This window comes from Acanthochromis polyacanthus, chromosome 19 (assembly GCF_021347895.1).
Source record: "Acanthochromis polyacanthus isolate Apoly-LR-REF ecotype Palm Island chromosome 19, KAUST_Apoly_ChrSc, whole genome shotgun sequence".
Classification (NCBI taxonomy): Eukaryota; Metazoa; Chordata; class Actinopteri; family Pomacentridae; genus Acanthochromis; species Acanthochromis polyacanthus.
In genome coordinates, this window is record NC_067131.1 from 5315954 (window position 1) to 5340333 (window position 24380).

General features: G+C 38.9%; 3 protein-coding genes across 3 annotated transcripts; 2 read left to right on the forward strand and 1 right to left on the reverse strand.

Moving 5' to 3' along the window:
- Positions 1 to 1253: 1253 nt before the first annotated feature.
- Positions 1254 to 7268, forward strand: psme3 (proteasome activator subunit 3). The gene is made up of 10 exons (XM_022199287.2): positions 1254 to 1420; positions 3091 to 3123; positions 3242 to 3304; positions 3770 to 3874; positions 3966 to 4014; positions 4098 to 4216; positions 5441 to 5577; positions 5669 to 5723; positions 6532 to 6618; positions 6694 to 7268. Exons 1-10 carry the CDS (start codon positions 1379 to 1381, stop codon positions 6772 to 6774), a joined length of 771 nt encoding a protein of 256 aa, XP_022054979.1. The 5' UTR covers positions 1254 to 1378; the 3' UTR covers positions 6775 to 7268.
- A 5271-nt stretch (positions 7269 to 12539) lies between these two features.
- Positions 12540 to 16475, reverse strand: g6pc1a.1 (glucose-6-phosphatase catalytic subunit 1a, tandem duplicate 1). The gene is made up of 5 exons (XM_022199290.2): positions 16043 to 16475; positions 15850 to 15959; positions 14166 to 14271; positions 13969 to 14084; positions 12540 to 13280 (listed from the first exon to the last, which is right to left on the reverse strand). The coding sequence occupies exons 1-5, from the start codon at positions 16258 to 16260 to the stop codon at positions 12778 to 12780; spliced, it is 1053 nt and encodes a 350-aa protein (XP_022054982.1). The 5' UTR covers positions 16261 to 16475; the 3' UTR covers positions 12540 to 12777.
- A 719-nt stretch (positions 16476 to 17194) lies between these two features.
- Positions 17195 to 21302, forward strand: g6pc1a.2 (glucose-6-phosphatase catalytic subunit 1a, tandem duplicate 2). The gene is made up of 5 exons (XM_022199288.2): positions 17195 to 17478; positions 17567 to 17676; positions 19325 to 19445; positions 20459 to 20574; positions 20707 to 21302. The coding sequence occupies exons 1-5, from the start codon at positions 17246 to 17248 to the stop codon at positions 21207 to 21209; spliced, it is 1083 nt and encodes a 360-aa protein (XP_022054980.1). The 5' UTR covers positions 17195 to 17245; the 3' UTR covers positions 21210 to 21302.
- Positions 21303 to 24380: the final 3078 nt, after the last annotated feature.

Consider the following 24380-nt stretch of genomic DNA (forward strand, 5'->3'; position numbering starts at 1 on the left):
TACATGAGTTTCGGAGAACTTTATCTCATCAACATGATAAAAAAGTTTCCTTAAAAACTTGTTGTACATAACCTAATCCATGTGTTCTACCCCTGTGGATCATCATTCCTCTACAGCCAGCTGCAGTCACATTTTGCGCTTTTTCTAAATGGCTACTCTTATGTAATCATCCATTCACGTTTTCCATCCATCCATTCTCTATACACCGCTTTATCCTCACTCGGGTCGCGGGGGGTGCTGGACCCTATCCCAGCTGACTCGAGCAAAGGCAGGGGACACCCTGGACAGGTCGCCAGTCTGTCGCAGGGCTACATATACTACAGACAAACAAGCCCACTCACATTCATACCTATGGACAATTTAGAGTTATCAATTAACCTCAGCATATTTTTGGACTGTGGGAGGAAGCCGGAGTGCCCGGAGAAAACCCACGCATGCACAGGGAGAACATGCAAACTCCATGCAGAAAGATCCCAGGCCCAGGCCGGGATTTGAACCGGGGATCTTCTTGCTGTAAGGCGAAAGTGCTAACCACTATGTCACTGTGCAGCCCCATTCATGTTTTGTTTAAGGAAAATCTTTGCTAATTTTCAAGAAGGAACGCTAAAAAAACACCTAAATTGTTACTCATTTTTTAAAAGAGCTATTTTCTGCATTGAAAGAATGTATATTTACTAAGCAATTCTTTGTTTATATTTCAATTAACTCGTGTTAAAATGTTTGTATCAAATATGATACTCCAGGTTTATAATGTGCTTTTTTCCTGAATCGTCATGCACCATTTTTGTAATGTAATCTACATTAAATAAAAATACATAATATTTGTGTGTGTGCCAACTTCAAATGCATTTGTAGTATTTCTTACAGTAATAATTACTCTGAAATGGAGTATCCGGATTTTGACCCTAAAATATCTTTTAAAAATTACAAATTTACCTGAGTAATATAAATGTTAAGCTTGAGAACCTACAAAATTAGATAAAATACAAATGTACCTGAACAATTTAATTTTAGGGTAAGGACACCACACAGTTATATAAATTACAAATGTATCTGACTTATTTAAATACTATAGTTGAGACAGGATTAAAAATACACAACATACAGATTTACTTGAGTAATTTAAATATTAAGGGAAACTTGATGTAATACAAACTTCCTCGACTAACTTAAATGTTTTGTTTATCATAAATAACGCTCCTGTTTTCAATTCGCCGGCGTGGTGACGCCGCAGGCGCAGTAAAAGCCCCGCCTCCGTCGCGTTTTGTCGTCGTCATCTTTAAGCTCACAAAGTGTGGCTGACAGCACTAAGCCACACGTTCAACAGAGAATTTGATGCTGTCGGGACAATCGTTCTGCGCATATTTGATCACATAAGATGTCTTCACTCCTCAAGGTGGACAATGAAATTAAAACCAAGGTGAGATTCGCGCTTCAGAGGAATTTATTCCTCATTAGACGACGTGTTGTTGCACTTTGCTTTGCTAGGTAGCATGCTAGTTAGCCGCATAATGTGAGGGCTCTGATAAGGCCGAGCTATTAGCTGGCTAATAGCAGCTAGCGGCGGCTAACCGGCTTGTTTCCCGCCTGCTACTTTACACCTGCCAAACCGACAGACAAGTGCTGTGTCACGGTGACGTTAAGCTTCACGGGGAACCAAATAGAGTTTGTGTTCCAGCGTGGTGTGTACAAACCGGAGCTATTGCCGGGGGACCACATGGAGAACAGAAGGCCGGGGCTACTGAGTTAGCTCAGCGAGCTGCCGGTGTCATACAGTCTGCCTTCAACTGATTAGTGAAGCTACAACGCCCGTTTTATTTACGTCCACAGCTGCTTTTATCTGGATCAGACAAACAAAAATAAATGAGCTCCTTTGCTGTTATCTTCATTTATCTTAAAACAGTTACCTGCTCAGTCTAGAACCAATGCTGTTCGTTTGACTGGTTAAAATGTCTTTAACGCCATGATGAATAATACTATGTTTGTAGTTTTATGTATCTAATGATATTTATTCTAATTAAATTAAGTTGTTTTCATATAATTTTTGTAGTGTTTTAGTCCTTAATATGTACACTACTGTTAAATTTACATCATTAATAATCTCAATTATTAAACTAGTTAGGTTAATTTTTTTTTTTTGGCTTATTTTTCTGCTGGAAATTAAATGTGCTATATAAACACGGGACTTCTCTTGACTAAATGTCAGGCCTGATTGTGGTGTATGTTTATTTTTGGTCACAGTTGTTCGGTTACATCAAACTTTCACAAAAACACACTTCCTCTATCACCACAAACACACAGATCTGTGTATGTGCATGTTATGACTGTCTGACCGAGATAAAAGCAGCTGCAGCTTTATGTAAACTGGGCCTGTCAGTAAATTATTCCAGCCTATACATCAGTACTGTGATGTTTTTAATGCATCAGAATGACTTGACCATATTTAAAAGAATATAGCTCACGGGGCGACTGCAAAGGAAATAATGTCTTTATTTTATATAACCCATAAATCATGTCATCAGTCTGCTTTCCAAACATAATGATAGTCGACACATACAGCCTAAACACTGGAAACATGGCATTATATTGCTTTTTTATGACTGATTTCAGTTGCAAGAACCAATAAATATTCACAAAGACCTACTTTTGCTCTCATTATTTTCATGTATTTGCATTTTATGAAAGTTTGATGAAGATAAAAGCAGCTGTAGATAAATTCAAAGAAAAACAAGCTGTCACAAGGTTGCTCTAAAATTAGTTAAAGTTGTTCTATATAAATGAAGTTGCACTTAGTTGAAATTGCTCTATATTAATTGAAGTTGCTCGTTAAAGTTGCTCCATAGTAGTTCAAGTTGCTCTATGTTCGTTAAAATTGCTCTATAATGTTACTTTCTGGAGCAACACCGGCATCATGTTCTGTCATATTATCATTTTAAAATCTTATACTGATTTCTGAGCCGTGTTTATAGAATCTATGGTGATCATTTAGACCACAGTAAACCCAACTGCAGGCTAGTTAAACTTAAATTTGGACAAAAGGAGTAGTTTTGTGTATTTGGATTCTTGTCTCATGTGTGTTTGTGTTTGCAGGTTGATGCTTTCAGGGAACGTATCACTGCAGAAGTAAGTGTTGCTTATCTACTAAACATTTTCACACACAGCTGTCAAGACTTGTCTGAAAATCTGCTCTGAAAATGCTCTGAATCTAAAATAAAACCTTGGGAAATGTGCTTCTTTGCAGGCAGAGGATCTAGTCGCAAATTTTTTCCCAAAGAAGTTGCTGGAGCTTGATCACTTTCTCAAGGTCAGTTGTTTGTTCAATAAACAACAAGAAGTTGCTGTGTATGAGTTAAAGTTGCTCTATATTAGCTAAAGTTGCTCTAAAATGAGTTAAAATAGCTGTAAAGAAGTTAAAGTTGCTCTATATTAATTAAAGTTGCTCTACATTAGCTGAAGTTGCTCTACATTAGTTAAAATTGCTCTATATTAATTAAAGTTGTTCTGTATTAGTTAAAGTTTCTCTAAATTTGTTGAAGTTGCTCTATATTAGTTTGAGTTGCTGTATATTTGTTAAGGTTGCTCTATATCAAAGATGCTCCCTATGAGTTAAAGGTAAAAATGAAAAATCAGGACATTTCTAAGTGACTCCAAACCTTTGAACTGTGGTGTACAGGGATGTGTCTGCAGATTATCTGTACTGCCATGGAATAATTTAGTTTGTTGGTAAAACACCTGACAAATGTAAACAATAAATGTTGTTGTTTTCTAGGATCCCAGTATAAACATCACGGAGCTGAAGGAGATCCACTCAGAGATAAATCTGACGGTGCCGGACCCCATCCTGCTCTCTAACCTCCATGACGGACTAGAAGCGGTGAGTTCAGCTTTAAGCCTGCAGAGGATAAAAACATGAAGCTTCAGTGTGCAGAGTGGAGGCAATAAACGTTTTATTCTATGTTTTACAGCAAAATGCCAAAAAGAGGAAGCTGGAGGATGGAAGTGGGGAGGACATGGGTGAGAGCTGCAGCTTTTAGTCCGTTTATCAGACACAAAATTAAAGGTTGGAGACGTAGTATTTACCTGTGATTTCTGTGCAGTGACCGGCACCAAGGTGTTCGTGATGCCCGGCGGGATGATGAAGAGCAACGGGAACCTCGTTGAGCTGATCGAAAAGGTCAAACCGGAGATCAGGACGCTCATAGAGAAATGCAACACAGTGAGTAAACCTTTATTAAGGGTTGTGTTTTATTGTTTTGGGGGTTTGGAGACGGATAACTAGAACTGGAAACATGTAAAATATGTGTAGGTTAAATTTGCTCTATATTAAAGTTGCTCTATATTAGTTAAAGCTGCTCTATATTAATTAAAGTTGCTCTGTATTTAAGTTGCTCTATATTAATTAAAGTTGCTCTATAATAAAATTGCTGTACATCAGCTGAAGTTGTTGTATGTTAATTACAGTTGCTCTGCATTAAAGTTGCTCTATATTAAAGTTGCTCTACATTGTTGAAGTTACTGTTAGTTAAAGTTCCTTTATATTACAGTTGCTCTATATTATTGAAGGTTGCTCCATATTAATTAAAATTGCTCTACATTAGCTAAAGTTGCTCTATATTAATAAAAGTTGCTCTATGTTAAAGTTGCTCTCTTACATTTACTCTATATTAATTAGTTGCTCTATATTAGTTAAAATTGCTCTGTTAGTTGAAGTTGCTCTATATTAATTAAAGTTGCTCTATATTAAAGTTGCTCTACATTAGCTAAAGTTGCTCTATCTTACAGTTACTCTATATTAGTTAGTTGCTCTACATTAGTTAACGTTGCTCTACATTAAAGTTGCTCTATATTAAAGTTGCTCTACATTAGCTAAAGCTGCTCTATATTAATAAAAGTTGCTCTCTTACAGTTACTCTATATTAGTTAGTTGATCTACATTAGTTAACGTTGCTCTATATTAAAGTTGCTCTACATTAGCTAAAGCTGCTCTATATTAATAAAAGTTGCTCTCTTACAGTTACTCTATATTAGTTAGTTGCTCTACATTAGTTAAAGTTGCTCTATATTAAAGTTGCTCTATCTTACGGTTACTCTATATTAGTTAGTTGCTCTATATTAGTTAACGTTGCTCTACATTAAAGTTGCTCTATCCATTCACTAACTTTTTGCCCTTCATTACGGCTCCCAAGCATAAGTCAGATTCTTCTAATGTTCTGAAGGAAAGGAAATCCGTCTCCATGGAAGTGAAATTAGATGGAATAAGACTGATACTGTTGTTGAGGTTCCAGATTTACCTGATGTCAGTGAACGTACCATGTTTAGTTGGCTCACCTCTGGCAGTAAAACCATCACACGCTGAGCAGCTTTTCTCTGTTAACTCGTCTGAAAGCCTCTCAGATGTTGGTTTCTCCTCGTTCTCAGCATTGTCCTCTCCTCCCTGCAGGTTAAAATGTGGGTTCAGCTGCTCATCCCCAGGATAGAAGACGGAAACAACTTCGGCGTGTCGATCCAGGAGGAGACGGTAGCTGAGCTCAGGACGGTGGAGGGAGAGGCGGCTTCTTACCTCGACCAGATATCCAGGTTCATGTTCTACATCATACGGACCAAAACATCACATCTGGTGCCTTTTAAACCTCCTAACATTCATTCTGTTTGTTCCCTTTGCTTCCAGATATTACATCACACGGGCAAAGCTGGTCTCTAAAATAGCTAAATATCCACATGTGGTGAGTAAATGATGCAAACTGAGAACAGACAGAAAAAGAACAAACTCTGAATGATTTCTTATTCAATCCATAGTTAAAGATGACATCCTAAATGTCTGGTTTTAGATCCAGATCAGGTTCATTGTATCGCAGATTTTTCATTTTATTGCTGGATTTTGTCTTCTTGTTCCCTTCAGCCAAAAACCAACATTAAATGGCTTCAATAAACATAATAATTATTAATATGGTATTTTTATGACTTTTTAAAAAAAAACTATTTTACAAACAAGACAAAATGTCAAATGAGCTAAAAAAAATTCAATCATCACCATGTTACTGAAGCTTTAATATTTAAATGACTTTATTTTGTTTTTGGATGTAACGTTGTCGTCGTTTGGCCGATAACTTGGGTTGATTTTAAACACGTGGTTACAAAAAATTAAATTTAGCGGGGATAAAGTCAGGTGCAAAATCTAAACGTATTAAATAAAGTTTTTAGCTTATCTGTTTGTGTTTAGGAGCTTCAAGATTTAACCCTGTAAGACTCAAATACAGAAAAAAATTAGCAAAAAATAAAGAAAATAAAACACGTAAAATATATATTATATAGAAAATAGAGAAAAAAATTAATGATAGTTTTATCTGTCTATCTAAAAATAAAAACACACATAAATTTATATATAAATAATAGAAAACGATAAGTAAAAGAAATAAAACTGATGTATTTTCGCAATAGTGGGTTTCACAGGGTTTAGAAAAATGTGCATTTAATCAGATTGAAGCATTTAAGAGAAAAACATTCACTTCAAATCCACTTTTTTTTAACCAGGAGGACTATCGACGTACGGTAACGGAGATCGACGAGAAGGAGTACATCAGCCTGAAGATCATAGTTTCTGAGCTCAGAAATCAATACGTACGTGACTTTTATATCTGCGTTAATTTGGTTTTAGAGCTGCAGGATGAGTGACGTTTGTGTTTTGGTGTCCAGGTCACGTTACACGACATGATCCTGAAGAACATCGAGAAGATCAAGAGGCCTCGGAGCAGCAACACCGACGCCTTGTACTGATCCAGACCCAGCAGATCCGCCTCCCCCATGGCAGGACTTCCCCCCCCCAGACACTCACCCCCTCCGATACAATCAGCCGCCCAGAGCATAGCTTCCATAGACGGACACATCGTTTTCTCTATTTTTTTTGTTTTGTTTTAAATGTAAAATATATTTTTCTTGTTTTAAAAACCCTTCGAGGATATTCTCTGGTACAAACCCGGGGAGATAGATCGTAGACAGAAAAAGGAAAAAAGCGCTATGTATTTTTAATTTTAATTAAACATCTTGTCCTCAGATCTTCTCGTGGAATCGCTTCATTTCTAGAGCTGAAAGTCTGTCGGATGTGTTTTGTTTTTCTGTCTGTTACCCGAATGTTAAAGCGTAAATGTGTAAAGACTGAGCAGGTTTTAGGTCCACGGCTTCATGGTTTTCAGTGAAAATGCATCAAGTCTCCAAAGCATCTCTAATGTCGGGGCATTGACTCTATTGAATAAAAGATTGTTTTGATAAGAGATTCTGATTATTTTTGGAGGGTCTGGGCATCGCGGTGTTGCTTCCTGGGGTTTTTAAATGCAAAAATGCAGTAAATTATATACAGTATTAGAAATTAGTTTTTCTACCTGTTATTTTTCCTTTTGACCTGCAGATGTCACTGTTTCCATTTCTGAGCATTCAAGCATCTTCAACTCCGAAATCTCCAAAGCTCAGGCATATTTAGCTACTTAATCTGCACAGAATGTCAACAAAGGCGAAAGAAAACTTAAAATGTTGGCAGTTTAACATTTAATCTCAACATAAATAAAGCAAAAAAATTTTGTTTTTGCAACTATTTTGACAGAAACTCGTTATTTGAGCCCAAACGTTATTTTTGAAGAACAAAAAACTGAGATGAAGCATTTTTTCTTTATATTATTATCATTACTAATACTTCTACTACTAATAATAATGGTAGTAATAATACTAATTAACTACAAGTTCTCATTGTGAGACTGTTTTAAATTGAACTTTTTTTTAGCTGAAATGGGTCAAGGTAGAGCATTGATAGTCGACATTCGTGTTTCAGTTTATTTGTTTTACGTCTCTGGTTGATTCTTATTTGTTTTACAGAAGTGACGACACGAAGCTTTGACTCCTGTTTGTTTTGCAGCGGTGATCAGATCCATCATAGACGAGACAAACAACCTGTTAACTGACGTAAACAGTTTCTCAACGTCTGTTAGTGACGACCTCCAGCCTCATAGATCCATATAGATGGAACAGATGAGAGGAAACCAACAGCAGAAATAAAAACACGACTAGATGGTCAGAGAGGAGACGTGGGATTGGCTGGTGGGACAAATGATGTCATCGCTGTCTGCTGTGTGGTTTAACAGACATTTCTACTGTAAAAAAAAAAAAGTGCCGTGCACGTTTTTAGGCAGTAAAAGTTACGTCACAGTGCAGCAAACCTCTTGTAATCCATGAGTTTTTTGTTATACTTTCTTCTTCAGATGAAAAGTGCATTTTTGATGCCCTAAAAATACTGGACAATGCATGAAAATTCGCGCACACATCAACAGCGCCAAAATATTTGATAATTTAAGGGACATGCACACGTATGTGGCAACATGGCTCATTAGCGTCCCCTGGAATATTATGGAAATTCAGCCCACAAACCACATTTCACCTACAGCTACAGTATTGAGCACATCTGGAACACATCAGGCTGCACAAAAAAGCCTCTTGCACCGATATCCAAAACCCAACAGCAGATGTTTTTCATAGGGGTGGCCAGGTGGCCACTTAAAATCTTTTGGAGCACACCAAAACTGAAAAGTCATAATTTCAGGAATTTTATTTTACTAGTACTATTATTACTGTCTTTTTACTGGCTTTTATTTTGTCACCGTTCCAGCGGCACAGGAAATGTCTAAGAAGCGGTTTCTTGACATGATGAAGACGCTGTCGAAAAGTCCGAAAATTCACATAAAGGTGACAGAAAACGGTTCCACGCTGTTGCTGTCTATTAAAGGATGTGTTTCAACTTATAAGCACCTAGCGGGGACAAGGTGTTACGGTGAAGAAATGAGGGAAGGCCAGAAAGGTGAATTTGTGCTTACATAAGGCTGATGGCTGAACTAAATGCGTCTGGCTGGGGTTTGCTACATGGCCAAAATATGAAGCGGTCGGCAGGAACTGATGAGACTCAGAAACACCCAACAGTTTAACCATTTGTTCCTTGTATGATTTTCAACTGATAAATAATGGTACATTTGTAGTAGGATCACAATCATGTGATGGTCAGCGGGTAGCAGACACAGTGTTCACGTCATGGTTACAGCGGGGCTGTGCAGGCTGCTGTATCTGGCAAAGGGAAATCTTTGACAAAGCCGTGAATCCACATTATAAGCTGCATCACTGCTAAAATTTAATCACTTGGTCTTTGTGTCATTTCTGGCCTTCCCTGAAAATTTCATCCAAATCTCTTGCTCCGTTTTTGAGTAATATTTCACACGGACAGACAGATACACAGACTAACAGAGTCACCGACAAACGTCACATAACTCCACCACGCCTTGGCGTAATAACACCAGCTGCTAACGTTAGCTGACTATGCCTGTAACTCAAATAAGTTAGAAAGCACAGCAGTGCTGCTCTAACAGGTTGCTGTAGCAGCACCTTTTGGCACTTACAAAGCACATGTCATGACGAATATTACTTCTCCCCCTTCTTTTTGCAAAAGAAATTATGACTTACCTCTGTTCAAATCGGTGCTGCGGATCAGTGGTGATGGTGTGGAGTTTGCAACCTACTCAGAACCAATGGAATGAATGAGTGAGTGACATCACTGTTAGACAATGAGCCAATCAAGGGGGAAGGAACAGTCAAGTGTGCAGTCTGAGCCTTGGCCTTGCTGCTGTGTGAGCTTAACTGCCAATTGATATTTGTAACTGGCCAGTAGGGTGGTCAGTGGGGTGGCCAGCAGATTTGTAGGGGTGACCGCGTCCACCCCAGGCCACCGCCTGGTGGCGCCATTGCCCAACAGGAAGTCGGTCATTTTAAATTATGTGTCATATTTTGGATGATTTTGGACCAATTTTTGCAAATTTTGATGATTCTTGATGCGCCATTCTGTTTAAAAAAAACCATCAAATTTAAACCTAAAATTTTCAATATTTCTCTAAATCATTTTCTGCCACGTTTCATTTAAAGATTCACCAAAAATAAATCGTTTGCAATAAACAGATTCTGCAAAAAACAAAAAATTATTCAAATCTCAGCACAATTTGGAAGCCATGACCAAGTCAGCTGTGACCGACAGTCACACGACAAAAATTCAGAGTTTTTGGCTGAACTGCAGACAGTGTAATTTTTCCAGTTTTTGAAACTGAACAACTGTACAAAGAAAGTTTTCCCATTTTTTGCAAAATAACTACAAAAAGAACTCTACAATCTGTGAAGCCATCAGTAACGTAGATGTGAACAATGAGCTTTGATCGATATAGACTTTATTGTTTCACATGTAAACTTGCCACAGAATCCTTACCAGCAACATTAATAATACAATAATAATACTAATTCACAACTGTAAAGCTTATTAGCTTTACATGCTTTTAACCCCAAAATGACTTATACTAGTGCCAGAAACTGTAAAAACAGAGAAAATCATGTCTGGTGGTTCTTGACGCGCCATTCTGTCAGAAAAAAAAGCAACTGAATCTAAGCTTAAAATGGTGATATTTCACTAAATAATTTTATTCTATGTGTTTCATTTAAAATTTCACCAAAAATAAACTGTTTACAATAAACATATTCTTCAAAAAACTAAAAATTCTGCCACTCTCAACGCAATTTGGAAGTCTTGACCGATTCAGGTGTGACCTACAATCATGTGGCAAAAAATTCTGAGAGTTCTCAGCTGAACTGCAGGCAGTGTAGTAAGGAAGCAATTTTCCTCAGTATTTGTAACATCTGTGGACATTTTAAAAAAAACTGATGCAGTTTTTGTAAAACAAATAATCAAGTAAAGTTAACTTTTGGTTTTTCTTTCATTATGACTTATGGCAGAAAAAGACAAACAGGAGAAATTGTGGTGAAATTGTACTTTTTTCATCATATAAATTATACAAAAATGACAAACAAGCTTATGTCACAAGTAGTTTAAGCACAGAATAATATTTAATCCATAAAAATTCATCAAGTGATCATTTTCCTACTTTTATCTCAGTGACTTTGTGACCTACAGACACATTCAGCTGAACATTGTAGTGCAGTTTTATAATTTAATTATCATAAAAACAGAGGTGTGTCGGTTTTATGCCTGTAATCCTGCTGACACTTATTTGTTCTGATTTAAAGCCTCGTGGGACACGCGTGTTGTCTGATCCTTGACCCTCCGTGTTTCTTTAGAAGCTGGTGTAAGGCGGCTGTTGGTGTTGGAGGCAGCCGAGTGGAGGCAGCGTGTTCTGGTTAATCTTTAAAGGTTGTTCCTGCACAAGAATTAATCAGTAAAAAATCCCACCGGGAGCAGAACTGAGCTCTGAAAATAAGCTTGATTCTTTACATGATCATAAAAACTCCTTTTATTTGATTTACTATTGATATATATATATATATTTTTTTTTACAATAATATGCCTCTTTTGACACAAACTGTCTCTCAAATATTTGTAAAAACTTTTATTTTAAAACATGTCAAGTTTAATATAGAATAAAATTCCATTAAAGTAAAACAAAAAAAAAAACTCACTGAAAATCACTGTAAAAAAGGTGGAAAATTGTGAAAATAACAGCAAGTATATGAAACTGAATTGCTGTGTAGTTAGCTGTTTTTGTATTAATTTAGCTGTGTATTTAGCTGTTATTTCTATAACTTCTGCTTTGCAATTGCATGTTTTTCAGCTACTTTAGCTGTTGTTAGCTTCTGTCTATGACTTTAGCTGTGAAGATAGCTTCTTTCTATAGCTTTCGATGCATTGTTAGCTTATTTCTATGACTTTGGTTATGTAGTTAGCTTCTTTCTATAACTTTAGCTGTGTTATTAGCTTCTGTCTATGACTTTACCTGTGAAGATAGCTTCTTTCTATAGCCATAGCAGCATTGTTAGCTTCTTTCTATGAATTTAGCTATGTAGTTAGCTTCTTTCTAGAACATTTGCTGTGTTGTTAGCTTCTGTCTATGACTTTAGCTGTGAAGATAGCTTCTTTCTATAGCTTTAGCTGTGTTGTTAGCTACTGTCTATGAGTTTGGCTATGTAGTTAGCTATGACTTTCGCTGTATAGCTTCTTTCTATCGCTTTAGCTGCATTGTTAGCTTCTTTCTATGATTTTGGCTATGTACTTAGCTTCTTTCTATAACTTTAGCTGTGTAGTTACCTTCCTCTATGACTTAACCACATTGTTAGTGTCTTTAATGACTTAAACTGTGTAGTAAAGGTTTTTCTATGACTTGAAAGGTTTGAAAGCACAGTGGTCTAACCCACTTTCTGCAGTTTTTCAGAAAAATGGGTTCAAAGTTTTGTGTTTTGAAGAATGGTCTGACGACAGCTCTATTTTGTACCAAAGGAAACGTTGCTATTCCACCAAATATTTTACCAGTCATTGAATGTTTGATATAAGTCATATTCTTCCTTACTTATTATTTAATCATCGAAATGCTAAATTTATTTCCAGACATTACATTTAGAGAAAGTTGTTGTACAGCTGCTTGTTTTTGAGTCTGTTGTTAAATGAAATTGCACTGTTTTACTGTGTTTAAATCTGCTAAAATATCAATGTTTCATCGATATTTGCTGTTATTTCACCATTTTTTTTTTTTTTTTTACAGTAACTGCTATTTATTGTTTTGGAGCACTCTGACTTAAAATTGCAGTCAAAGAGTCGATTCCTGGGTAGATTCATACCACATCACACCTTCCTGCAGTGGAAATACACCTTTTTTACTTCACTGACATTATCCCGAAACTCTAAACGTTCTAAAATCTTAAAAATGACAAGAGACTATGATGGTAAATATAAAAAAAATGACTTGTAATTGACCTAAATCACATGTTTTTGTCTTCTCTCTTTTCTGTGAGAATCCTGCAGAGAGCCCACGGTACCAGAGTGGTCGGGATTAAAAGAGCGACGGCACTCTTACCGAAAGACAGAACATAGAAAGTCACATGGTTCTCAGAGGAAAATGTCCATCCGTCCAGCAGCTGCAGCAGGACCAAAGACACCAAAATACATCCCAGCCTGAAACTGCTGCTACTGTTCTTCTTGTGGGTGTACAGCGGCGAGTGGAGGCCCAGTCCCAGTCCGAACAGAGACCCCATGTTCCTCAGCAGGCTGGCGAACGGCGTTGAGTCCAGGTGGACCCACTCTGGATCTACGCACCACTTCTGGGCCTTCTCCAAAGTCCACAGCAGGTCAACGCCCAGAAACTTGAGCAGCAGGTAGAAGCCCACAGCGAAAGAGGTGAGGAAGAGCGTGATGAAGAAGTACTTGGTCATGCTGGTGCTGTAGATCCATTTCTCCTTGGAGACAACCTCGGCTACCAGCACACCTGAGAAACAACCAGAGAAGAAGCTTCAACCAACAGTGATAGCATTAAAAACTTGCATTTGTTTTGAAGCAACTTCACGTTTGAAAACCAGGTTATCTTTAAAAAAAATCGCCAAAATGACATTATTTATGTCAACTGTAAAAACAGAAGGAATCACTGGATGTCCAACAGTCCGATGATTTTTCAACTACTTGAAGAAGTATTAAACCAGCAGTGACGACACTGTCCGATTGGGAGACTAGCGCTCGTCTCAAAGCCACAGCATCCTTCACAGCAACTTCACGTTTGAAAACCAGGTTATCTTTTTTTAAAAAAATCTCCAAAACACCATTTCCAAAAGGACACTATTCTGTCTTCTGGATCCAGAAGAAACTCTTGAACGTTCTCCAGAAGAAAACTGTGGAAGTCAGAGCTTCTGATTGAGTAGATAGTTCCAAATGAAGCATGGACACTTGTGTTGTGAGGCTTACTTTTTACTTTGAACTTTGTATTTTATTGTATTGTCGTATCTCATATTTTCATCTCTATACATGGTTCTCACTCTCCTGTATTGTAAAGCACTTTCAGTTCCAACTGGTGCTTTTAGTATTATTATTTAAGGAAAAGTACCTCATAACTCAACTTATCTTGATAAAAATCTTCACAGAACTCAACTTGTCATTGTTTTGATGTATTCAGATGGACCGACCTGTGATGGCTCCTGCGATGACCTGGTGTGGGAAGTGAGCAGCCATGAAGACTCTGGACATGCAGACCACCAGCATCACCAGGATCATCAGTGTCCACAGGATCATCTGCAGCAACCTGCCAGAGTGGACAGTGATGGAGCATGTTTTTATTTTTTATTTTTTAAAGAAATAAATGACTGAACTGCCATAAACTCACTTGTATAGTAAAGGAGGACATTGTTGTTCTGATGCGACGGCGAGCAGCGCTGTTATCATCACATACCAGACACCAGCTGCACCCATAGCATGACCTGAAGGGCTTCCTGTAACAATCACACTTCATGTTTTCATGCTTTTCCAATGCTAAATTGTGATTTATAGTGATGTTTGTTTGACTGGTTAGTTTCTCCTGGCTGGAAATGACATAAAGGAGTGAAAAAAGATGGTGAGTCACTGGACACTGGACATGTTCAGGATGAATTTTTACTATTTCCATATCAATCAGACAGTTGTTTTGATCACTATCAGTCTTTCTTCAGGTTTCCTCTGGGACTTAATTCCTCTTTGTGATGATCTTCAGCTCTTTGAGGTTGAATCTTCTTCTTTATCAGTCTGGTCTTCAGTTCCTCCACAGATTTTGTACTCAAATATCTTCAGATTGTTTGCGGTTCATTATTACTTCACCACTTTGGCTGCATGTTTCCGATCTTTGGCTTGATGGAAGTTTTTCTGTTTGATGTTTTCCTCTATAATCTTTACATTGTCGTCATTTCTCACGATGCCGTTTTACTTTGATGAGGATGAAAAACTCCTCAAATCATCACAGTCTCACCATGTTTGACTGCATTGATGGAGTTCTTGGGGTTGAGCTTCCTTTCCTTGATTTTCATCTGATCTGACCATAGAACTGGAGACTAGAAGCTTCCTTCTTTGTCGGGCTAATCTTCAGTTGAACTTTAGTCCTCCTTGGTTTTCATGGAAATCAACCCTGTCCAGAGTCTGACAGATGTTTCTACCAGAACTGCTCACATTCACCAGGATCATCTTGGTGCTGATTTTGGGATTCTTATTGTGTCACCTTTGTCTTCCCACCATGACCTTTGACTTTCTTCAGGGTGAAACTCCTTGTACTTTTTAATTAAACTCTGAACTGTGGCTACTTAAGCCTAAAAAAACTCTATAGCCACTTTATAGCCTTTTTGCTGTGCAGCTATGACCCGTAATCGCCTTGTAACTGACTACAAAATCAATGAACCAGCTGTTTTCACTTTATAGTGTGTCAGTAAAAACTATCAGGAGCACTTGGGAAGATAAAGAAGCTGCATTTTCTCAAAAACTGGACAATCTCAATCTGTGTGAAGAAATCTGGACATGGCTGTCTCAGTAAAAAATGGAAAAAATTACGTAGCATTTGTTAAAATTCATCATTAACATCAGTAACACAGTGTTTCAACATCTTTCATCACTTGTTTATGTCATTTCTAGCCAGAAGAAACTCATTGAACTGATAGGAAAATTCAATATACACCCCCTGTCAAAAGTTTTGAGATGGGTTCTTATTCATTTTAATGAAAACCCATCTCGAAACTTTTGACGTGGTGTAAATCCAAGTTTTGCATTGCAGTGAATAACTTTGGTTTTATACTTGTAGATGGTAACATTCATCTGGTGCATACATTCAGATGTGCAAAAAAAGAGCAAATACAGTCAATAATCCATTGACAAAGAGATAAAAACACTACAAACGGCCAAAGGTAGTGGAGTTTATGACCCCTTTATCACAGTGTAAGTCGTATCCATTCACAGGAATCCAAGTCTAACTGCCAGACATGAGTTACTAGTTTAGTTCACTGTGTCAGATAAATTAATCGTAACAAACTGAATCAATCAGTTCTCTGTACCTGGTCCGGTTTCACAGGTGATGGGGAACTGCTGCAGTGGAGGTCTTGGTCCTGCTCCATAAAACTGGGTCTCATGAACCCACCAGTAGGGTCTTTCCCCAAAAAGTACCCTAAGAAACCAAGAAAATAGAGCTGGTCCTTCATTCTTTTTCCTCTTTTTGCGTCTCTAGAGTTGCAACTGAGCAGAATTTACCATTTGAGAACCAGGTTGAGCCAGTCTCCGATGACCGCCACCCAGATGAGCCGGAGTCCGGTGTTCCTCTGCAGGTAGAACCAGACAGGGAACCAGCAGAAGAAGGTGGTATGCAGATCTGCCACTGTGGACGCCAGGTCGAGCCAGCCTTGATAACTGCTGTGTGTCGTCTGCAGGTGGACGGCCAGCTCGACCCCCCAGCTGTGGAGAAGATCCATGATAGAAGACCTCCGTTTGAGGATGATGCGGCGAGTCTGGGTTCTGTTTCGTCGGTTTTGCTGCTGCCTCTCAGGCTGTTCTGTCTCTCTGTGATTCCCATTGGACTTTACTCAAGGCTAGCAAAATGTTGTTTGCCTTTAGGAGAGTGCAGGCAGGTTCCTTAACCTTTACACCCCTGAGGGCCCCTCTGAAATCCATCACTACAGAATGTGGAGCTCATATTTCTAGGAAACCCTTGTGTTTACCTCTGATCACTGAAGCTTCTGTTCCAATTACAAGACAGCTGCTTGTGTAATCCATCGATTTTGGCTCTTGGATCATCTTTTTTGCTGCTTGTGCTTGGGAACCCCAGCGTGAGGCACATTTGTCTTAACTTTTCCCCCCAGAACAGAACAGAACGTGAGCTCATGTGTTCCCATGAACCAGATCTATATGTCATAACAAAGCTCACGCACAACCTGCCAATCTGCTTTTACCATTTTATCCCCAACTATCTCCTTCAGCCTGACTTTTAATCATTGATCTCCTTATGTAACCTACTGGAGGATTACTCCATCGTCCTGAGCGGTGGGATGTTTTCACTAAATCATCAGAAAAAAACAATTACATAACTGGGAAATTATTAGATGAGTGGAAGATGAAGAAAAAATGTGAGGAAGTTAGCTTAGCAGTGAGGCTAAATCTTAGCATTGTGGCTCAGAGGAAAGCAAATATCTCCCTGTAAGATATTTGGTTTAGGTTGTAAAAGATAACCATCGGCAGTACAGTAAATCTGTGACAATGACGGCGATTGACGTGCTCCCGCTATCTTTTCAACCTGTTTGCATGACTAAAGCCTCAGTGTTTTATTACACGTGTGTCAAGTCCAAAGATCAGAGTGAGCATGCGTTTGGGTTGTGGGCCCTCTGGTATAAAACCAACCAGCTGTGTCACTGATAGCAACAGTCCCGTTTGTTGTTCCGCACATCACCACACTACTAGAAGATGCTCGACGCAGTGATGGACGCCCTGCAGGGCTTCGGGGTGAGCAGCACCCACTACCTGCAGACCAACTACAAAGACGCCCAGGGCTTGTTTCTGTGGGTTTCCTGGGCGGCCGACCTCAGGAACACCTTCTTCATCTTCTTCCCGCTGTGGTTCCACCTCCGGGCTTCGGTGGGCATCAAGCTCATCTGGGTGGCCGTGATCGGAGACTGGCTCAACCTGGTGTTCAAATGGTGAGTCCAGTTATTATCTAAACTAAACAACACGGCATTAAATGCTTTTAGAGTCTAACCGGGTGCTTGTTTCTGCTGTTTTCTGCAGGATCCTGTTTGGAGAAAGACCCTACTGGTGGGTTCATGAGACGCCTTATTATGCAAACAGCATTCGCCCTCACATCGAGCAGTATCCAATGACCTGTGAAACCGGACCAGGTGAGAAATTTCACAGTTCACGCATCGGTCCATGTTTTTCTCCTGGAATATTATCAGGCTGCAGGTTTACTGTGTAGTAAAATGACTAAAGACAGGTTCATTTACACATCGGAGGTCTAGATTTTGACACAGATTCTCAAAATCAGGTAAGAAAGCAAGAAAAATCTCAAGAACCTCATGATGCCAGCTGATATTTTGCTTAAATATTGAATATTATGTTCCACAATAAACCTACAATCAGAAAAAAAGTACTCAGAACTCTCCTTAAGTAAACGTACTCTAAGTTTTGTATTGAAAAGAGCGGTGAAGTTCAAACATGTGGTCAAAAGTTGAAATACAAGCTTGTATATTACATTAAATTACCGATATTGACGTTGAATTCAGTCCAGTTCGAGCTACATTTAACTGATTTGTATTTAGTTGGTTCTGTTACACAAATTTATAGATGATTTTCAGATCGGTTCTCATTTTTAAGGGGTTTTCAGAAACTGCCGACGAGGTCTGCTGTATTTTAAAGAAATATTGTGTGATTTTTTTAAATGTAAAATCTTGATTTAAGGTGTCAAGTAACTATAGTGGAGTCAGAAGAACATTTTTATTTGGTAAAATCATATTGCATTGAGTTTTATAGCTAGTCCAGTAGGAGCAAGATTGAATGATTTTATATATTTGTGATTTTTTTAAAATTATTTTTTCAGTTTTCTGAAATATTCAATAGCTACAGCTTTAGAGGTTTGCTAAGACTTCTGACAACTCAAAAACCTGTGAATTCAAGAAGATACACTGTCTTTACTGAAGTTTGAAGATGCTTTATGTTGTATTTTATCAGCTTGTCGTGCAATTTTAAGTGTAAAATCTTAATTTGAGCTGTCAGGTGACTAAAATGGAGCCAGAACATTTTTATTTGGTAAAATTAAAAAGAAATAGGAAAATTTCTATTGAATTGCGTTTTATAGCTAGTTCAATTGAATCTAGATTGAATTATGTGATATTAGTTATTTATCGTGCACAAAATTCTGATGTTTTTTTGGATTATTTTTTCAAGTTTCTGAAAAATTGGATAGCTTCAGGTGTTTCTAGTTACAATTTAAGATGTTATAGAAACTCAGACTTGCTCAGAGCAACTCAGAAAACTTTCAAATTCAACAAGACACACTGTCTTTCTTGAAGTTTAACATATTTTATGTGTAATTTTAAATGCAAAAACTTAATTTGAGCTGTCAGATAACTGTCTTAGAGTAAAAATAATTATTTTTATTTAGTGGTATTGGGGAAAAAACTGTCTAATAAACTGTAAATAGCTAAAAACTGTACTTAAATCCACGTTGTTGATTTTTTTTCTTAAGTTTTGAAACAAGAAGAGGCAATAGTAAGAATAAATCAAGAACAAATGCACCAAGTTCATGATGCAACTCCAATTTATAGTCATTTTTAATCAAAAGTGTACATATTAAACCAAAAATATCTGCAAAAAAAGTGTAGTAATTTAATAAAATGCCAGAAGTGAGCAAATATTCAGGTCATGAGCACAAAACTAGAACCTTTAATTGATTCAGATGAGCAGTTTTCAGCTTTATTTTTAAAGCTAATCTCAGTGTGAGTGGATCAGACCCTGATATTTAAGATATCTGTGCTCTTTCTGATCCAGGAAGCCCCTCTGGTCATGCTATGGGAGCTGCAGGCGTCTACTACACCCTGGTCACCTCCATCCTCGCATTAATGATCAGCAAGAAGAAGCATGGAGCCAAGAAGCCCTCCAACAAAGAATGGTGAGTCCTACAAATCCTTTTTTTCCTCTTTCTGGTAGAAAACACAGGACTCCGCTGTGTGCTGACGTCAGCGTTGTTTACCATTTCCGTTCCTTATCGTTGGGGACACGCTATCTGTTCTGGCTGAACATTGACTTCTGGGAAACTTTGCTGGGACAGCGGGTGTTGTGCTCGGGTTGTTTTGACAGAAGTTCTCGTGATAAGCGCAGAGTCTCTGTGTTAACACTTCAAACCATAAATATTGCTTGAAAGGCGTGTTATCTTTGAAGATCAGCCAAAATTACACCTTTTATCAGAGCAGGTAACTGTAAAACAAAAACAGGTTGTTCCACTGGTCCTTGAACTAATTCTCTTCAAAATGACTTTATTCTGTATTTAAAAATTCTCCAAAAAATAACAGTTGGCTCTGATCAAATTCTGTAAAAACATAAAAATTCTGCACACCTTGATGGAACCAAGAAGCCATCAGTGACTCAGCTGTGATCTACGGTCTGGAGACAAAAATTCAACGACTGCTTGGCTGAACTGCAGGAGGTGTATTCACATTGAAAAGCTACAGAGTAAAATATCTGAAGTTGAATCAAAAAATTTAATGCAGCACGGCTAAAAAAACAGTAAACAGAGGAGCAAGTTGTTGGAGATACATTTAGCATGGTGAAACATCTTTCTGAAGAGCAGAATAGTGTGAAAAACATGTAGAGTTTTTAAAAAATATATGGAGAAGCCAATTCTTTTTCCCAGTAATATAACTGTGCCAGAAAAAGTGCATTAAAAATGATGGAACACTGTTTTAAAACCTGAAAAAAATAAGAAAAAACTGTCAATATAAGGCAAAATTATCAGTAAAACAAGTACAATTAAATGTTTTATTTTCAGGGATTCAGATGAAGTTCAACCTGCTGATTCAAGGGTTCTTTTGAGAAAACACACAAAAAAGATGTCTTGAAATCTTAAAAGTTTGGATTTAGCCAAATAAAATAATCAAAGTTTTATTTGGTTTTCTGTGTTTTCAGGTACCTGAAGGCCGTTCTCTGGACTCTGTTTTGTGGAGTTCAGGTCAACGTCTGTCTGTCCAGAGTTTTCATCGCCGCCCATTTCCCTCACCAGGTCGTAGCCGGAGTCATCACAGGTCAGTTTTATTCACCGTTTAAACGAGACGCTGGGTTTTCTGTTAGAAATAGATGATTATTGCTATATAATCTGGATGTTATCTCTAGAAAATGGGCTACACTGACGTGAACTTTCTAACGTTCTCCTCCAGGTATGATCGTGGCCGAGGCCTTCAACAGAACCCAGTGGATCTACAGTGCCAGCATGAGGAAGTACTTCTACACCGTCCTCTTCCTCACCTCCTTTGCTGTGGGCTTCTACCTGCTGCTCAGGTTTCTGGGCGTTGACCTGCTGTGGACGCTGGAGAAGGCCCAGAAGTGGTGCATCCGTCCGGAGTGGGTCCTCCTGGACTCGACACCGTTCGCCAGCCTGCTGAGGAACATGGGGACGCTGTTCGGACTCGGACTGGGCCTCCACTCGCCGCTCTACACCGAGACCAAGAAGAGCAGCAGCGGAGCGATGAAGGCCGGATATGTCATCAGCTCTCTGGTTCTGCTGCATCTCTTCGACTCGTTCAAACCTCCGACCCACACCGCTGCCCTCTTCTACCTGCTGTCCTTCTGTAAGAGCGCCACGGTTCCTCTGATGACTGTCAGCATCATCCCCTACTGCCTGAACACAGCGCTGGGCCTCCACAGCAAGAAGGGAGTCTGAGCTCCTCAACACAAAGACTGAAAAAACAAGAACTCTTTCCTCTGGTGCTCTACCAGCTGCTCTCCAGGAAAACGAAAAAAAACCTCCAGATTTTTTTTTAAAAAAGGTGCATTGAGTGACATTTGGACACTGAACTCTGAAGCTCATCCAGGACCAGCAACACTTACAGAGAACTATTCAGAGTTCTATTAACACTTATTATTGGAGTCCTGGGAAAGTACAGCAGCACTTCAATTGTTGTTTCAACTGTAAAAAAAAATGTCTTTTTTTGTTTTACTAGAAATATTTTTAAAAATGTTTGCAATATTTTTAAATAAAAATCTTAAAAACTCACAGAATGACTTGTTTCATTACACTGGAATCTGATCAATAATATGCTTTATCCCTTCAGTCACAGATAATGAATTTCATTCTCTCACAAGTAGCTCAGCAATTTTTGATAATTCGTTGTACTTCAGTAGAACTAGTGCGAATGCCAAATCCATTCACTCATGCATTTATAATGTAATCCAAAATGTTCAAATAGGTGGCATGCTTTGATTATTTTAACATAATATGTTGCAAATTAAAGTGCATTCTGCCACCTGCAGTGAAATGCATTTTAAAACTGTCCATAATAATATACTAGGTTTTGGTTCTTCTGTTCAGACAAACAAATATTAGGTAGATGTTGCTTACCTTGCTTGACAGTTTAGGCGAGCACCGTCGCCTGCCTCAGAAGTGCCTGGCCGGCGGTCCGTGACTTGTCAGCCAGCTGATTGTGGGCAGCCGGGGCACCTGCGGCATGCCCAGCGGAGTGGCCGGCCACGCCCGCCACGGCAATGGCGGGCGTGAGAGTCTGGCGCCCCGACCCTCACCGGGGACACCTCACTCGCCCAAAAGCGGGGCCCGCGACCACCACCACCACCACACACCATTGCCGTGGCAGGCGTGGCCGGCCCCCGGCGGATCCGGCCACTCCGCTGGGCATTTCTGAGGAAGACGACGGTGCTCGTCCAAACTGTCAAGTCAGGTAATCAACATTTACCTAATTGGGGCGCCAGCATAGCTCAATAGATTAAGGAAGGGCGACCCATGTACAGTGGCCCAAGTTCAATTCCCGGTCGAGGTACTTTGCTGCATGTCTCTCCCCATCATTTTATTTTTCTGAACGAAAGAACTCAAAACTAGTGTACTAACAGGAAGACATAAGAACGTTTTTGAGACATGTCCATAACCATAACAATATTATTCCTGGTTAGCCGAGCTAGCGAGAGTCCTATTGAGGGCTCCTCTGGCACGGATTATTACCATCACACATGTAGCTTTGAAAATAAATCTAATACAAGACAGAGCTCCGTTTCACTGTGAGCTCTAATGTTTCTCTGTGTGACTGTGTCTGACTTCTTCTAATAAAACCCTCCTGTTTACTGGGAGCTGCAGCCATAGATATCTATCTATCTACTGATTCATATCTATGCTCACTAGTCTGGATGCAGTCTCGATGATGACGTTTCACGAGTACGTGAGAACGAAGGTAGGGACAGTTACGTACTGAGAAACGGCCACAGTCTTCTTACCGCAAAGGTACAAAACTGCTGTCTTCTCCTCCGGCATCAGGAAACGTCTTCAAAGCTTATTCAAATCCAAACTAAATACAATCAGAAGATCAAACTAACGTCATTGGTGCATTCAGGTGCAGTTCAACAACGAAGTTGCGTTCAGGGGCATCTGAAATCGGAGTATCAGTAATGTAAATTTCCAACGAAAATTTTGGGGGGGACACACGGGATGGCCAATCAGATCACAGGGGGACAACTGACCCCCGCGTGCCCCCACGGAAGATCCGCAAATATTGCTGATGTTTTGGATGACATTCTAAACTATGACGTTTTTGTGACATTTCAGATGTCATACATGACTTTATTGATCAAATTTCACCAGAAACTTCAGTTTTTATTAAACCTCACTTTCTACCCCTTTATTGATTATCCATGCTGTTGTGATAACTTAATTTCAATAAAGTGATCTCAGTAATTAAGTTTGTTTAGTTTTTAATTTTTCGGTGCAGTTTGTGAACATCTTACCTCTTTCTGGTTCAGTAGCTTCTTGCAGAAGATCAATATGTAGTGTTTTGTTCAAGTTTTTGTTTCCAGTCGTAAGCAAAAGTAGTTTAGTTTGTAGTGTGCTTGAAGTTTAAACTGTTTAAAACCACCGTTCAGCACGATTAATGTACAAAAAAAAGTGAAAACATGACCTGTAATCTGCAGACAGGCTTCTGTTGAACCTTTTACCTCAAACGCAAATCATTTACGGTTTAGTCGAATGTTTTTGTGAATCTGCTCGGGTTTTTCTGGCACAAACAGACGATTTTTAACCGACCTCTTCCAGAAACGTCCTGTCCCAGTTTGGGTTTACAGGAATAATTAACTGACCCACACAGATCCAGACGTCACAAATGATCTGCCAGAAGCTGAACTTTGAAATTTTTGTGTTTTACAGAATTCAATGAATTACAATAATGATAATAAAGATTCACAGCAGCAGTTTGAATATTCAGACGCAAACAAAACCTTTACATGTCAGTTAATGTAGTTATTATTATTAATTATAATTAATTAATAAAAATAATAATTATTATTCAGAAGCTGGCTGTTGTTTGGGCTGCACAGTGGTGTTGTGGTTAGCACTTTCACCTTTCAGCAAGAAGATCCCGGTTCAAATCCTGGGGTGGGCCTGGGATCTTTCTGCATGGAGTTTGCATGTTCTCCCTGTGCATGTGTGGGTTTTCTCCGGGCACTCCGGCTTCCTCCCACAGTCCAAAAATATGCTGAGGTTAATAGATTATTCTAAATTGTGCGTAGGTGTGAATGTGTGTCTGTATATGTAGCTCTGTGACAGACTGGTGACCTGTCCAGGGTGTCCCCTGCCTTCGCCCGAGTCAGCTGGGATAGGCTCCAGCAACCCCCCCCCCCCCCCCCCCATTGTTTTTTTCATTTTTGTTGTTTTCTGTCTTTTTTTTGGCCAAAATTAAATAAAAAGGTAAATATAAACAGACTGATGAGGGCGTGAACGAACTGAACAATTTTTTTGTGCACAATTTGACCTTTTTCTAACCAAAAAAGCAGAAAATAGATTTTACTCAGTCATCAAACAGCATTTGCATTCTGCACCTGGAGAAACCAGACGGAC